Below are 14471 nucleotides of genomic sequence, written 5' to 3'. Positions count from 1 at the left end.
CGTGCGTGCGTGTAAAAAAAAATAAGAATTCCCGTACCGTTCACCTAAACCGAACACTTCAAAATCCAGCCAGAGTCGTGGGGCCGCCAGGAGAGCCGAAGAGGGACCAAAAGAAAAGAAAGAAAAGCGAAGCCCAGCACCGACCAGACACCACCCACCGGTTGTCTCTGAAATTTAGACCGAAAAGAATTTGGAAGGGCTTGGCGGAGGTAATGATTCACAGATGCATGATGATGATGATGATGACGGTGGCGCCATCTTCATCGTGGAGCCTCCTGAGGATGATTGACAGGTGAGGAAGAGGCGGGAAATCCTCACACTGGATAATCCTCTCCACTAAATCTAATCCACGCACACACAGAGTGGAGTGAGCGCGTGCGCGTGCGCGTGCCTGAGTACGTGTGACTGCCTGCAAGAGATAGCGAAGAAAAAAGGATGAGTTATGAATGAAATCATTCTCAACCACACATACAAAGCAAACATTTATTTGGAGTTATTAACTTTCAAAAAATGAATGAAAAACATTTGTGATTATTTAATGGAAGCGTATTACGTATCATTCGAACGCGATGAAGCAATGTTTGGAGAAACTGCGTGTGAATACAGAATAAAAATATATCGCAACATGGACTGATATTGAAAGATGTGGAATTACTGTCTGTCCAATGCAATTGAATCATTTAGGATGATATTAAGCGATATTGAGCAATGTAGAATGAGCTCGGTCGGATGCTAGTGGTCAAAATGCATGCATTGTGGAATGAGATTTCATTTGATGGAATTTGGTGATCCAAAGTCAATTTCCTAACCAACAAGGGGACAAAATAAGCAACATGTGGAGGGAACATTTTGGCTCAGAATAATTGTGGGAGTGCTGACGATTGATCCAAAGGGGAATTAAATGAGCTCAACAGTCTGGAATTTTTAATGGAAAGGAATTTTGGAATGACTCATTGGAAGTGAATGTGGATTGTTGGGGCGAAGAATGTTGCATTGTGGGAAACCGGTCATGTTGAAGTCGGAATGGTTTCAATCGGACGAGAAATATTGAAGCAGTTGAGGGACAAAAATGGTGGAACAAGAAAAATAAACCTGCAATACAAAAAACAACAACAATGAAAACACGCTAGACTTATTCAGCAAACGGACATTATTACATCCGTTGGTCACATGGCGTCATCTAGTGGAATGCAATTGCCAATGCACGTTTTATTTTACACACATACAGTATTATGCAGTGTATTATATATATGTTTGTGCTTGTGCACATCAAAGTAGTAGTTGTGCACAAAGATGTGAAAATGTGTAGATGAAGGCTCTTCATTGCTGAAAGGTAGAAGACGACGACGGCATGAAGGAAAGGAAGCAGGCAGGAAGGACATGCAGGCTAAATATGCGCAAGTCCAAACAAAAGGGAAGTCCATGGATGAGGAGGTCAAAGTGTCGGAAGTCATTTTGTTGCTTTCCATTGGATTTAGTCATCTGAAAGGTGATCCGCGCGATGGATGGATTTTTTTTTTTTTTTTTTTAGTTAGCCACGAATGAAGAATGTACTGACTGAATGATTGATTGCATGATGACATCACAGGTTTTATTGATCACTTACCATCCATTCCATTGTGAAAAGAAAGAGGTTTGTTTGCCAGGGCAAATGACGTGATGACGTCATCGGAAGCAAACGCGCGATGAGGCCAAAACTGCTGCAGACTCGGATTTTCAACTTTTACATTCTGACAACCGTCGGCAAAAATGACACGGTATTAAAATGACAGCTCTTAAGTGACTTTTTTTTCTCAAAATATTTGTGTACATAAAACATTTATTCCACTTTGAACACAATCTGTTTTGTTTTGGAAAAAAATATTGAATAGCTGGTAGCCAAGAAACGTACCATGTTAAGTTTAAATAAATAAATGTTAACATTAACATTCTATTTCAATGCTTCTTAGTAAGTCGCAGTGTCCCATCACTGGTGAGCTGTTTTTAGAACAGAGCTGAGGGCAACTCATGTTGTCTTTGGGGCTAACTAGTAAACACCAGCAATTCTTTTTTTAGGGCATCCGTATTTGCGCCTTCCCTTTTCCTCCCCTCTGCTAGACGGTGAGAAAAAATGCCTATTTTGAACTTTTGTCAAACCTTTGGAATGGTTTAGACAAGTTAATTAATTTAACCCTCCTGTTATGTTTGTGTCAATCTGATCTATGGATGTTTATGTCAACAAAAACATCCCAAAATGAAATTTCAATTCTTAAAATGATTTGCATTTTGATACAGCACAACTGTCTCTCTTTCTAGAATTTGCTTCACAGGAATAGTTAAGGTGCAGAAATATAAAAAAAAAATGTCAGGATGTTGGGAATTGACAATATGCAGGAATACGGCAGCATTTAAATCCAACCCTGGAGTCCAGACGGGTGCACAACAAAGTCACGTTTAATCGAGAACAAGGCCAAGGGACAAAACATGTACACTTATTTACAAGTTGCTTTCCTCTCGCCACCTCAGAACTGCTGCACGATGAGTTTCTTCTTGCCGTCGTAAGTGAAGCGGTTGGCGCGGAACGACTCGCTGCTGTAGAATGACGACAGGTTGTGGATGTTGATCTGACGAGCCTAAAAAAACAACACGTTTGTCAGCGTTTTCTCCTCTTTGGCAGCGAGAACAAAAGGAAAAAACGTGGAAGAGATTTTTTTCTCAATGAAAAAAATGTGAATGTTTTGTTTTTTCCTCATCAAGACTAGCAACAACAAAAAAAGAAAAAAGAAAAAGATTTGCTACCTGAGGAAAAAAAAAAACTGGGGAGATTTTTTCCCCTCCACTTTCTTTCGTCATGCTACATACATGAGGTGAAAAAAAGCGGGAATTTTTTTTTTAAAAATGCTAACGGTTCCTTAATCTTTTAGCCATTAGCATGGAGCTTCTTTTGTTGACGTAGCATCCGTGCTAAACACGTTGAGGGTCTCATGACCAATTGTTGATGCTAGCATTTAGCCACATAGCTATAAGTTAGTGCTAACATTTAACTCATCATCCGGAAGCTGACAGTAGCAATTACATGCGGACGCTAGCCTTAGCAACGGTTAGCTTTTCGCTGGCACGGTTACCTTGTCGTGCAGATCCTTCTCGGGTATCTCGACGGTGTCGTCGCGCGCGCCGTAGCGGCTCCTCTGGTAGGAAACGCGCTCGGCCGCCAGCTGCTTGAGGATGAAGAGCAGCAACTCGTTGTTGTCCTTGCGGTACGCCAGGTAGCGAGAAAACGTCTGCAGGGAAGGACGAGAACAAGGCGTTAAAGCCGGCAGCCCCGGTCACTCGCTAGCAGCGCCGCAGCGTACCTTGCGCATGCTGCGCATGACGCTGAACTTCTGCGTGTCGATGAAGCTCTCCAGCATGATGCGGACGGCCATGTTGACGTCGTCCTCCATCACGTAGTCGCGCAGGTGCATCTTGGCGTTCGCCTCCGCCATGCGGATCATCGACTCGATGTGGCGCACCGTAATCGGGATGCTGCCCGTCGCCTGCAGGACGCCGCGCGCATGTGCGTTAGCCCTGTAGCATGTGAATGTGTGTGTGTGTGTGTGTGTGTGTGTGCGTGCGCCACTTGTTAGAATGCATGTATAATCCGTCTGTGTGTAAACTAAAACACTAATAAAAATGACCAGAGGTGGCAAATCCTGGTCCAGAAAGTAAAAACCCTGCCAGAGTTTGGTTTTAGCCCCTGATGCTAGCTAGCTAGCTCCCTAGCAGGTAAACAAGCACCATGGAAGCTGGCTAGGGAGCTAGCTAGCTAGCACTTGAGGCTAAAGCCAAACTGTGGCAGGGGTTTGACTTTCTGGACTTGTCTCTGGATTTGTTACCTCTGAAAATGACAAGTCAAAGTCTAAAAACCCTGGCGTCGCGTGCGTGCGTGCGTGCGTGCGTGCGTCCCTCACCATGGACTCTTTGCGTAGGTCGCTGTAGATGCGGGCCACTTTGTCCTGGTCCATCTGGTTGAGTTTGGGATGAACCTGCAAAAGGAGACGGCCGTCAATCAAACGGGCTCTCGCTCTCGCTCTCTGACAGTCAGGCCGAGGCTCCGCCCACCCTGTCCTTGGCGTAGATGATGTATTTTTTGAGGAGATCCTGTGGGATGGGCGCCACGTCTGACGAATTGGGCAGGAGCACCTCCTCCAAGGCCACGCCCCCTTCCTTGTTGCCGGGGTGGTGCTTGACGTGGGAGCCCACCACGAAGCGAGCCAACATCTCGTCCTGCGCGCAACCGACAACTTTTTTTAATTACACGTCACCAAATGTAAAACCGGTTGTGCTGTCACTATCGAATATTTTTTTTTAATATTTAAAATTTTAATTTTATTTTAATATATTTAATCCGATATTTTTTAATTTTGCTTTAAAATATATTAAAAAAGTATTTTCCACCCGATTACTGTTTATTAACTGGTGTTTGGTGTTTCTTTCGTACCGTGATTAAATAAAAGGGCAAAAGTAAAAACAGGAATTTGTAAATGTCTTATTTTGATTTAGTCTTCTTTCATGAAGGACTACAGAAATCTGTCAACAATTACTGTGGAGATGCAGAAAATCTGAGGATTTGGACAATTTTCTAGAAAGAAAAAAAAAAAGAGGCTCAAAACGATTACTTGATTATTAAAATAGTTGTCAATTAATTTGATAATTGATTACTTTGACAGCTCTAAAAATGGGGGAAAGCTTTTTTGGTTCCAAACAAAACTCATTCAAACTGCAGCTTACGATGAAATAAAATCAAAAATGTTTTTGTCCTTTGGAGTTTATTTCAATCGATTCATTTGTGTGTTGCAGAAGAAGGACGGTCAAAGGATCCCGTCAGATTTCTACTCGACAACACTCGGTGGCCTTTTGTCATTTTGAGTCTTGTGTTGACAAATAATCGAGATATTTAAAAAGCTCATATTAATACTAATGAAAGGGTTCAGGAAGTAGGTAACGACCAATCATGGCTCGGTTTGCTGACCATAGCCAGAAAACAGGTGGGCCGTGATTGGTCGTGACCCGCTTCCTCGGCACAGGTGACGTCATCTTCAGTCGACAAAGTAGAAAAATGTGTTTTTAAAGCAATTAAGTGTACATGAAAAAGTTACTGTAACTTTCTACTGCTCAGTATGCCTTTACTTTTTATTTTTTTATTCCCCTGGATTTAGCAGCAGCTCGTTTATTGAGGGGGTTTTCATCTGAGGCGCTGAAAAATGCGGTTTCCGTGAGCCAGCGTTTGACGGCGTGCATGCACGTCAAACGCCACTTGCGTACCTGCACGGGGTCGACGGTGTCTCGGACCACACACAGGACATCAAAACGTGACACGATGGGTTCCGTCAGGTCCACGTTCTCGGCAAAGGTCAGCGAGGGGTCGTACCTGCCGCCTGGAAGGTTACGTCGGCCGGTTGTTAGCGTGCGTGCGAGCGAGCGAGCGAGCGTGCGTGCGTGCGCGTGACTCTACCGATGGGGTTGGAAGCGGCGATGACGGTGCAGCGGGCCTGCAGCGACGTGACGATGCCCGCCTTGGAGATGGAGATGCTTTGCTGCTCCATAGCCTCGTGGATGCTCGTGCGGTCCGCGTCGTTCATCTGCAGGGATGCAGAAAAATGCGCTGAGCTGTCACCGTTATCTTACAAAAGAAAAATGACCAAAACGAATCAATGTCACACTCAGTTTTTTTTTTTTTACAGTACCGGGTTTTAATAAAAAATAAATAATTCATGAATCGTTATGAAATGAATAAATGACTAAAAAAAATGCAACCATATTTCTATTAGGTTAAAATTTCTTCTGACTTTTATGTTAAGCGTGTAAAAAAAATTGTACACTTTATTATAAATGCAGATATAAAATGTGCAATTCATTGCGAGTTAATTATTGAAGTCATGCGATGAACTACGAATGGACTGACACGGAACTCGTGCTCGTACCTTGTCAAACTCGTCAATGAGGCAGACGCCGCGGTCGGCCAGGACCAGCGCGCCGGCCTCCAGCGTCCACTCGCGACTGACGGGGTGCCTCTGCACGTAGGCCGTCAGGCCCACGGCCGACGCCCCCTGGCCCGTAGTGAACACGGCCCTGCTCGCCACCTTCTCCACATACCTGCGCGTGTGAAAGCAGCGACATCGGCAAAAGTCACATTTGCCACGCACCAACGCACGCACGCACGCACGCCGCCATGTCCTACTTGAGGAACTGCGACTTGGCCGTCCCGGGGTCTCCGCACAGAAGCACGTTGATGTCACCTCGCACCTTGTGTTTGCCACCTGAACAAACGGCAGCGGGAACCATCACAAGATGGCCGACCGGTCCGGAAATGGCGGTCGGATGCGGCGATGCTCACCGGGATTCTTGGGCTCGCCTCCAAACATGGCCAGGGCGAGCGCTCGCTTGATGTCCTGGTGGCCGTAGATGGACGGCGCGATGCTGGCGAAGATCTGAACGGACAAAAAGAACAGACCGATTATCGGCCAAACATCGATATCGGTTAGGGCCAAGGTTATTTTAGTTAACGAAAAACGAAAGCTAAAATTACAAAAACAATTTCGTTAACAAAATAAAATTAAAAAAGAAAATGCTTTTTAAAAACTGAAACTACATTTTATGTTTACAAAACTGACTATAATTATAGCAAAACTGGGTCGGACTTTCAAAATGGGACGACAGCATACGTGGAAGCATTTCCATGTTTCTACACGGACCTTTTTTCGAGGCGCGTGCAGCAGACAGGAAGTTATTAAACCAAATGTCTGTTTAGTGATTTGGGCTGGACCGATCGATATTCAGCATTTTGACGAATATCGGCCATTTTGAAGAATCATGCGGCCGATAATAGATCCATTTAAAAAAGTGTTCAGGAGGAAAAAACAAATCAGGGAACTAATATAGATTTTCATGGATGCTTCTGAACTCTCTGCACTTTTGGTTTTTGTTTGAAATGAATACTATATTTTGAAATTTAAAAAAAACTTTTATTTACTGTAGCAAACAATAGGGAACTATTTACTTGAGTTTTTCTTTAACTTTTGAAGATATGCGACAGTCTCTGGAAGATCCCTGAACTTTTTGTTCGATTTTTAAAACAAAGATGTCTACTGACTAAGATTTTTATTTATTTTTTTGCTCCCCTAACCCTAAACATTGTTTAATGAACATGTTTAAAAACAAATAAATAAGGAAGTAGAGGGTTTTTTTTTATGCCAATATTTTCCCTATCAGTGAAAAATAAATACTAATAATCGGTATCGGCCCTGAAAAAAACAATAAAGAAACTAGATATAATGATGTACGTGTAAACTAAATGCTGGTTAGTGTTCGTGTACCTTGAGGGGCATTCGCTAGCACATTAATGCTAATCATGATTGCTAAGCGTTTAGCATAGCTTAGCAAAAAGCAGTGTTGTCCTCTTGGCCAGCAAAAGCCAGCCCTCACCCTTTCTCCGATGCACTCGTCCTTGGAGAGAGCAACGACGGCCTTGACGTCCTCGTCCGTCAGCTCGGCCACGGCCACGCCCTCGTCTCGCCGCGCCACGTGGTTGGCCAGGATGACGGTGGCGAAGACGGGGAAGCCGTTGGCCATGTTGAGGGAGCCGTCGTAGTTGTTGTGGTAGATGCCCGTCAGCTCCTGGAAGAAAGCGCAAAAGGCTTTTTGAGGCGCCGCTTGGCCCACCCGTCCGTCCGTCCGTCCCGTCCCGGACACACTCACGATCTCGTCTCCCGGCTTGCAGCTGTCCACCAGGTCGGCCAGCAGGATGGCGTCTTTGGAGCGCGGCAGACGTCCGGCGGCCACCTTGCCGGGACTTTCCTGGATGGTGATCCTCTGGTAGTTCTGGTACACGGTCTGAAGGAGTCCAAAAGGAATGGGTCAGCGGAGACCAAGCGGCCGTCAAGACACGGGAGCGGCCACAAGCACAGACGGACGGCGCTCACCTCCTCCATGTTGATCTCAAAGGGTCCCTGCGACTGACACTCGGGACACGAGCCCGGTTTCACCTCCTGGTTTTGGGACTGGAAAAAGGGCCCCAGTACAAAGTTGCACTTGTTGCAGTTGTACTTGACCATGCCCAGCTGCGGCAGCACGCCGGTGCAGCTGCTCACCACGCCGCTGGTCCGGATCAGCTGGTTCAGGTGGAGCTGCCTGCGAGCACGACCGACAGCAAAAGTCAAACGCCGGAACTGCCTGACAAAATGCGTACCGGGCCCAGGCCATCACGAGGACCCGGCCCGGCCAGGGATGTAACGACATCCAAACATCACGATACCATATTATCATAATATGACGCTCAAGATACCAGAATTATCACGATATTGTGGGTATACTAAAAAAAAAGTAGGGCCCGACCGATTTGTCGATTGTCCTTCAAACATCAACCAATTGGGCCAAATGGCCAATTATTTTCAAATTAAAATGTTCAAAAAAAAAAAAAAAAAAGTCTCATTATTAAAAAAACAAAAAAAACAAGCTGAAACTAAAAAAAAGCACAATATTATGCAATACATATAAACGCCCTACAATGTCTGATAATATTTAATATTGAGACACTTACTTGCTAATGCACGCACATATTGAGTTTCTCCACATATTGATTCGCTTCACAAGCATATTAGCTTCCCCTTCATCTGACCATTAGTGTGAATTTTAAACATTTGAAGGGCCAAAACATGCCTTGTGAAAATTGAACGCACTAAAAAACAGCCACCAGAGTTTTTTTTTTTTTTTTTTTAACAAACGTTCTGCCTTTAATATTGTGACATGACGACGACGACACTGTGGCAGTTTTAATATTGCGATATCACGATATCGTTATTGTTACATCCCTACCGGACGGCCCCGCCACCCCCAGGGAACCAGGGGGAGAAAAAAAAGGGGGGGGGGGGCTGTCCACTTGCCGGCAGCTGGCTCCGTCTTGCTCACCCAAAACAAGCAAACGGGTGCTTAACTCTTTGACTGCCAAAAACGTTAAATAACGTTTCGTAAAATCCTATGGAGCAGTGCCAAAGACGTTAAAAGACGTTTTTTTTCAAAACAGGTGAAACTAACCATTTTCTATTGTTGATTACTCAAAAACGGAATAAGGTAGAAACAAACTTTTTTTTTCTGATGGAAGATGAGAGTCCAATCTTGTTTTGGCAGTATGTGTGTTTCCATAGTCCAAACACATAATTTTCTATGGACCTTGAAAGATCAGTCAAAATGCTTAAAATCGGCTGGCACCCACGGCATCCCTTTTCTGAAAACGTCTGGCAGTCAAAGAGTTAAGGGACACCATCCATCCATCCGCCCACGACCCGCTTCTTCAAGTCAAACGGGCCCAGGCTCCCCTCATCCCTCCAAGACCCCAAATCCCACCCCCCCCCCCCCCCCCCCCAAGGCAGGGGACGTAGCCGTCACCTGAGCGAGCGAATCTCCTCCACCAGCGGCAGGTTGCAGATGCGCACGTGGATCTCGTGGGCGATTCGCTCGTATTTGGGGTACATGGACAGCACCACCTCCTTGGCCGCCTCGTCAAACACCTGCCGGCAAACAAGACAGAAATGGAGCGACGGGAGGCGGCAAGCAAGAAAAGAGCAAGGAACAAAGGAAGGAATTGATGTAGGTAGGAAGAGCGCAAGGAATCGGTCAGAGGAAAGTGTGGTGGTGGTCTCCTTTCCGTTTACCTTCAGCATCTCGGTGGGGGCTTCGGGCAGGAAGTAGGCCAGCACGTGCTCTCTGGCCGCCAGCTCTTCGTAGTTCACACCCAAACTCTCTTTGTTCTCTGCACGCACACGCAAGACACTTGAAGCTGACACGGGCTTAGTGCTTGAACAAAAAAAAAAACATTTCAACAAGGCGATGGGGGGGGTCATCTATTAGTTTTTATTATTATTATTTTCCATCCCATCCATATGGGGCGAATCATTTTATATGGAAAAAATGGTATTTACGACAAAACCAACCCAAATTAAAACAAAGCATTTTCAAATGTAAAAAGTTCTTCCAACAAAAGAAAACCGTGAGCGACAAATCCAAGACATGACAACTGTAACACGCCAGACGCACGACGGCCAGGAACGTGCGCGCGTGCCCACCTTTGCACATGTCGCTGATCTTCTCCTTGAAGACGTTGCGGCCGCTCTCGTCCACGTGCGTACGCAGGAAGTTCTTGAAGCGGTTGTAGATCTCCAGGCGGGGGGCTGCCATGGAAACCCACTCCCTTACCGTGTGACCCTGAGGACGAGAACGGGGGTGAGCGAGCGGGTTGGGGCGCCGGGCGGGTTGGGGCGGGCTCAGCGGCAAACCCACCTTCATGTCCTCCAGGTTCTCGATGCTCTCGATCATCTCGTCCTCGTCGGCCGCGCCCTCCGCCGCCCGCTCGGCCAGCCGGCGCCGGCGCGCTGCCGGACGTTCGTCATCCTCGTCTTCGCTATCTGAAAAACGCAGTGCGCAAACCCAAATTAAAAAAAACAAAACAAACCGGTCTGCAAGCATGCGACTGCCTTTGAACGGCCACGCGTCCTTTCAAACAACGTTGTCAATACATTCAAACCACGGTCATTGTGTTTCAACGACTACCAATGTTTAGCTAGCAATCGTTGCGACCTGACGTCGCGTCCTGTGGACTTTCTCTGGACACGCCCCCTGCGGCAGGAAACGATTGGCGCAGCGCTTCAATGTGGTTTAGCCGTCAACTTTCCCTTCAAGAACGTTGACAGTCGCTTTGATGAAAAGGACACGCGCGAGCGAGGTGGACATGTTTATGTTGCCGATGGAACCTCAGGAGCGCTTTTTTTTTCACCTCGACGGCGCCGCTTTGTGCAATTTGCTCCCCTCTTGCCGGTGAGCGCTTTCAAATGTGATCATACAAAGGCTTGACAAAATTGTACAAGCCGGATTTCTTCCCCCTTTACGTGTGCTCAAATTAGCATTCAAGTTAGCAGTTTGGCGCAAGTGTTGCTGTGTTATTTAGGTACGTTAGCAACTTAGCTGCTAAATCAGCCGCCATCAATTATGCCGTAAAAAGTCAGTTATTGAATTCAACTGTGTAATATCTATTTAAGGCGTAGCAGCACAAATGAACCAAACATATCAATAAAGTTGTTGAAATGTACTGATAAAGTGATTCAAACGTATTGAATAAGTTGTTCAAATGTAGTGATAAAACGGTTCGAATGTATTGATCGAGTTTGGTCGAGGTCGCGTGTGCACAAGTCAATACATGATGGAGCAAAATGATATGTTTTTAGCATTTAGCCTACGCTGGCGCAATACTAGCCAAAGGTGTGAACCACTCGGTCCTTCTAAACAACTTGGCGGTCCGTTTGAAGGACACGGTCCAGTCCAACGTGTCGAGTCCACGCCTCCGCACAAACAACAACAACTCAAAGTCAAGTCAGGCGCGAGAAGGTGAGAACGTTTGGAGGCGGTCTTACCGTAAAGCAGGCCCCTCCTCAGGCGCCCGCTGAGGCCCCGCTCGCGATCACGCCTCCTCATGGCCTCCTCGGCGGCCGCCCGGGCTCCCGGGGACAATTCGGCCAGGTCCTCCTCGTCCAGGTCCAGACCCTCGGCCTCGTAGCGATCCAGCGCCGGGATGGCCCGGTAGTCCCTGTTGGCCCGTTGCAATAATCAACAACAAAAACTTCCCCTGGGAACCCCCGCCAGTCAAAAGGGCAAGCTGGCGCCCAACGTCTTGACTGGCAGGCAGCAGATTGAAAAGCACACTTTTACGCCGACGCTTTCCTGCAGCGGTTTGAAAGCGCTAAATAAAGAAAGAGGACTTTTCTTGTCATGCTTTTGTGACAAACAAACACAAACAAAACTGCAAAAGGGCTTCTGGTTGCTTCATTTAGAAAAAAGTAGTGCTCTGCCACCATTTTGGTGCCAAAAACAATTATGACAATGTGAGCTGAGCGTCATTTTAGACAAAAGCTGTGCTTTGCCGCAGTCTTGTGGTACGAGCAACTGCAATCCTTGGCGCGAGATGTCAAGTGTGATTTCCTTAATTTGCAGCAGGTGGCAATTAACGTCGGCCTAACTTGGCCAGCGCTCCTCACCGTTCCATGCCGTCCCCAATCAGCTCCTCTCCATCGCCGCCGCCGCCGTCTTCCTCCTCGTCACCGGGCAGGCTGACGTCCCCCAGCAGGCCCTCAGACTCGTCCTCAAATGGGGGCAGGTCTCTGCCGGGGCTGGAGGTCGGGTCCCCCCTCCTGGAAAGCGGCTCGGGGCTGCCGGCGGCCACGTGTTGCCACTCGGATGAATCCTGGCCACGGCACATGGGAGAATTTTGCTTTTGTTCGGAAAATGGGTTCTTTTTGTCATTACTTTGTTTAAAAGCACATTTTCGTTGTTGGTACTTTAGAGAACAAAAAGGACTGTAAAGATGTTTGAGGCATCAAGAAAGCAAAAATGTTTGGCATAAAGCTGACTGTTGCCATAAAATATACCCTTTCACCATAAAAAAAGCAGCTGGTTTTTAGCGTTTTATGGTTGTAAATACGTAATTTGGAAGAAAACCATGTACTGCTGATTACAAAAAAAAAAAGGGAATAAGGTAAAAACTTTTTTTTGTGATGGAAGGGAGTCAAATTTTTCATTTGGTAGTTTATGTATTCACAATACAGAGTCATAAAATATCCTGTGACCCTTGTGATGCCATTCAAAGAGCTAACAAATCATTTTTAAAAATATTAGCATCTTATGGGGGAGCCAATTACTCGATTATTCAATAGAATAATTGATAAGATAATCAATGGGTTACTGCGCGAATGCTATTTTTCGACAGCAAGGTCACGTGACTTGGGTAGCTTGAACCGGAAGGAAGTCAAAATGAAGTCGGCTCGTTGACGAGCCATCCTAGTAGTGCTTTGTTTTGTTCTCCGGAAGAAAAAAAGTATGGCGAGTAAACACAGCTGTTATGGAACTTGCAGAAACGACGACCGTCCACATATAAAGGATGGATTCTTGATTCGTTTCCCGAAGCCAAAACTTTAGAAGGATAAATGTCAACGGGGATCAACTTGTGCCGACGTCCAAAAGAGCAGTTGAACGCCAGCCAAGTGAAGACTTTCACCTTCGAATGGAGTCAACGTTTTGTTGGGGGCAATTATGCAAATCTGCGCCTTCCGAACCGCATGCGCCTACAGATGACAACCCTGCCCTTGCCCGGTACCCAATTTGGAAGATTCGACATTGGCAGGCTGATCTGGAGATGTTGAAGTCACAACTTTTGTCAGGTCTTTCAAGGCAACCCTCGTCATATATTCCAACTTTGAAAAGTTTTGTTTTATTAATTTTGGAGTTTTTCCTGTAACAAGAGCAAATTTCCCTATCATGGGACAAAAAGTTGTACTTTACATTTTCGGAAGACCGCATTTGTAACATTACAAGTTAGTAAAGTGAAAGCGTTTTATTGTGTAGGACAAGATGGCGCTTGCTTGCTTCTATGAGGCGAACCCCACATTGGACGGACGAACAAAGGCGCTAACAAGTAAACGAAACATCACCGAATGACCTCCAACATCGTTTCCAAACATTCCGGCATCAACGAATTCCATTTCAACTAAGTGGCATCTCCTTGGACAACCATTTGGACCGCCATTTTCTTGACAACTCGGCCAAAATACGCTCAATGTGCATACGACAGTTGTCAACATCAAACGTCGTCCACGCACAAACAAACAATAAAGTGAGAAGACGGAAAGCGACTCACCGCCATTGTCCGTGTGCTCTTCGCGTCCTCTTCTCTTTCTACCCGTAAGACCTTCACTTTCCCGCCAAGCCTAATCACGTGGTACAGAAAGCCCGCGAATCCTAATGAATAGTCAAACACAGCGTGACGTCGCGGTCTCCGATTGGTCGAGACCAGCTAACGGATGTGTCCAGCATCGACCGCCCACAACTACGGTAGTTACACAGTACAAAATAATGCCAATTTCGGGTTTGGGGGTAAAAAAATAAAAAATAAAATTGGGGTATTTATGGTAATTATTAAATAACGTCACTACATGTTTTGACAGTTTTGGAAGACGATATTATTTGTGTGTTGTAAAAATGTTCAAATATCGGAATCATTTTTAATTGGCAAGATTTAATATGGGGGTAGAAATATAAAAGTGTTCACTAATTTGAATGTTACTATTGAAAAGTTTTGATAATATTTGCATTGATTTTGCCTGTGACTATCATACAAAGCAGGCAGATTGTTATAGTTGTAAAACGGAATTTCATCGCAATGTGAAGTCCAAATAGTCCTTACAAATCAAATGACAACGATCCAAAGTCCAATTTTCAATGAGCGTGCAAATCGAGATTCCTTTCAAGCGAGTTTAATGCTGCATTCGTGGAAGGCGGAAAGTCGGAATGTTCCAACTCAGATTGTCCCACTTAGTCAGATCACGGTGGGTTACGTTACTAACTTCGAATCACAAAAGTAATGACATAATTAAGAGAGATTGTGTAAATTATGATTTGCCATTGAAGGTCGG

The 14471-nt window shown here is 45.6% G+C and overlaps 1 protein-coding gene across 1 annotated transcript; it reads right to left on the bottom strand.

The window, feature by feature from the left end:
• Nucleotides 1–2415: 2415 nt before the first annotated feature.
• mcm2 (minichromosome maintenance complex component 2) lies at nt 2416–13843 on the bottom strand. Its single transcript, XM_077577419.1, has 20 exons — nt 13697–13843; nt 12042–12247; nt 11421–11593; nt 10294–10418; nt 10080–10218; nt 9669–9766; nt 9403–9524; nt 7941–8148; nt 7717–7851; nt 7444–7635; nt 6356–6449; nt 6200–6278; nt 5943–6114; nt 5474–5600; nt 5284–5396; nt 4081–4245; nt 3930–4004; nt 3333–3515; nt 3105–3260; nt 2416–2612 (listed from the first exon to the last, which is right to left on the bottom strand). Exons 1-20 carry the CDS (start codon nt 13700–13702, stop codon nt 2502–2504), a joined length of 2679 nt encoding a protein of 892 aa, XP_077433545.1. The 5' UTR covers nt 13703–13843; the 3' UTR covers nt 2416–2501.
• Between the last annotated feature and the right edge of the window lie 628 nt (nt 13844–14471).

This window comes from Vanacampus margaritifer, chromosome 10, assembly GCF_051991255.1.
Source record: "Vanacampus margaritifer isolate UIUO_Vmar chromosome 10, RoL_Vmar_1.0, whole genome shotgun sequence".
Classification (NCBI taxonomy): Eukaryota; Metazoa; Chordata; class Actinopteri; order Syngnathiformes; family Syngnathidae; genus Vanacampus; species Vanacampus margaritifer.
Note: the sequence above shows the minus strand (reverse complement) of the source record. Positions and strands in the feature narration are given on the sequence as shown.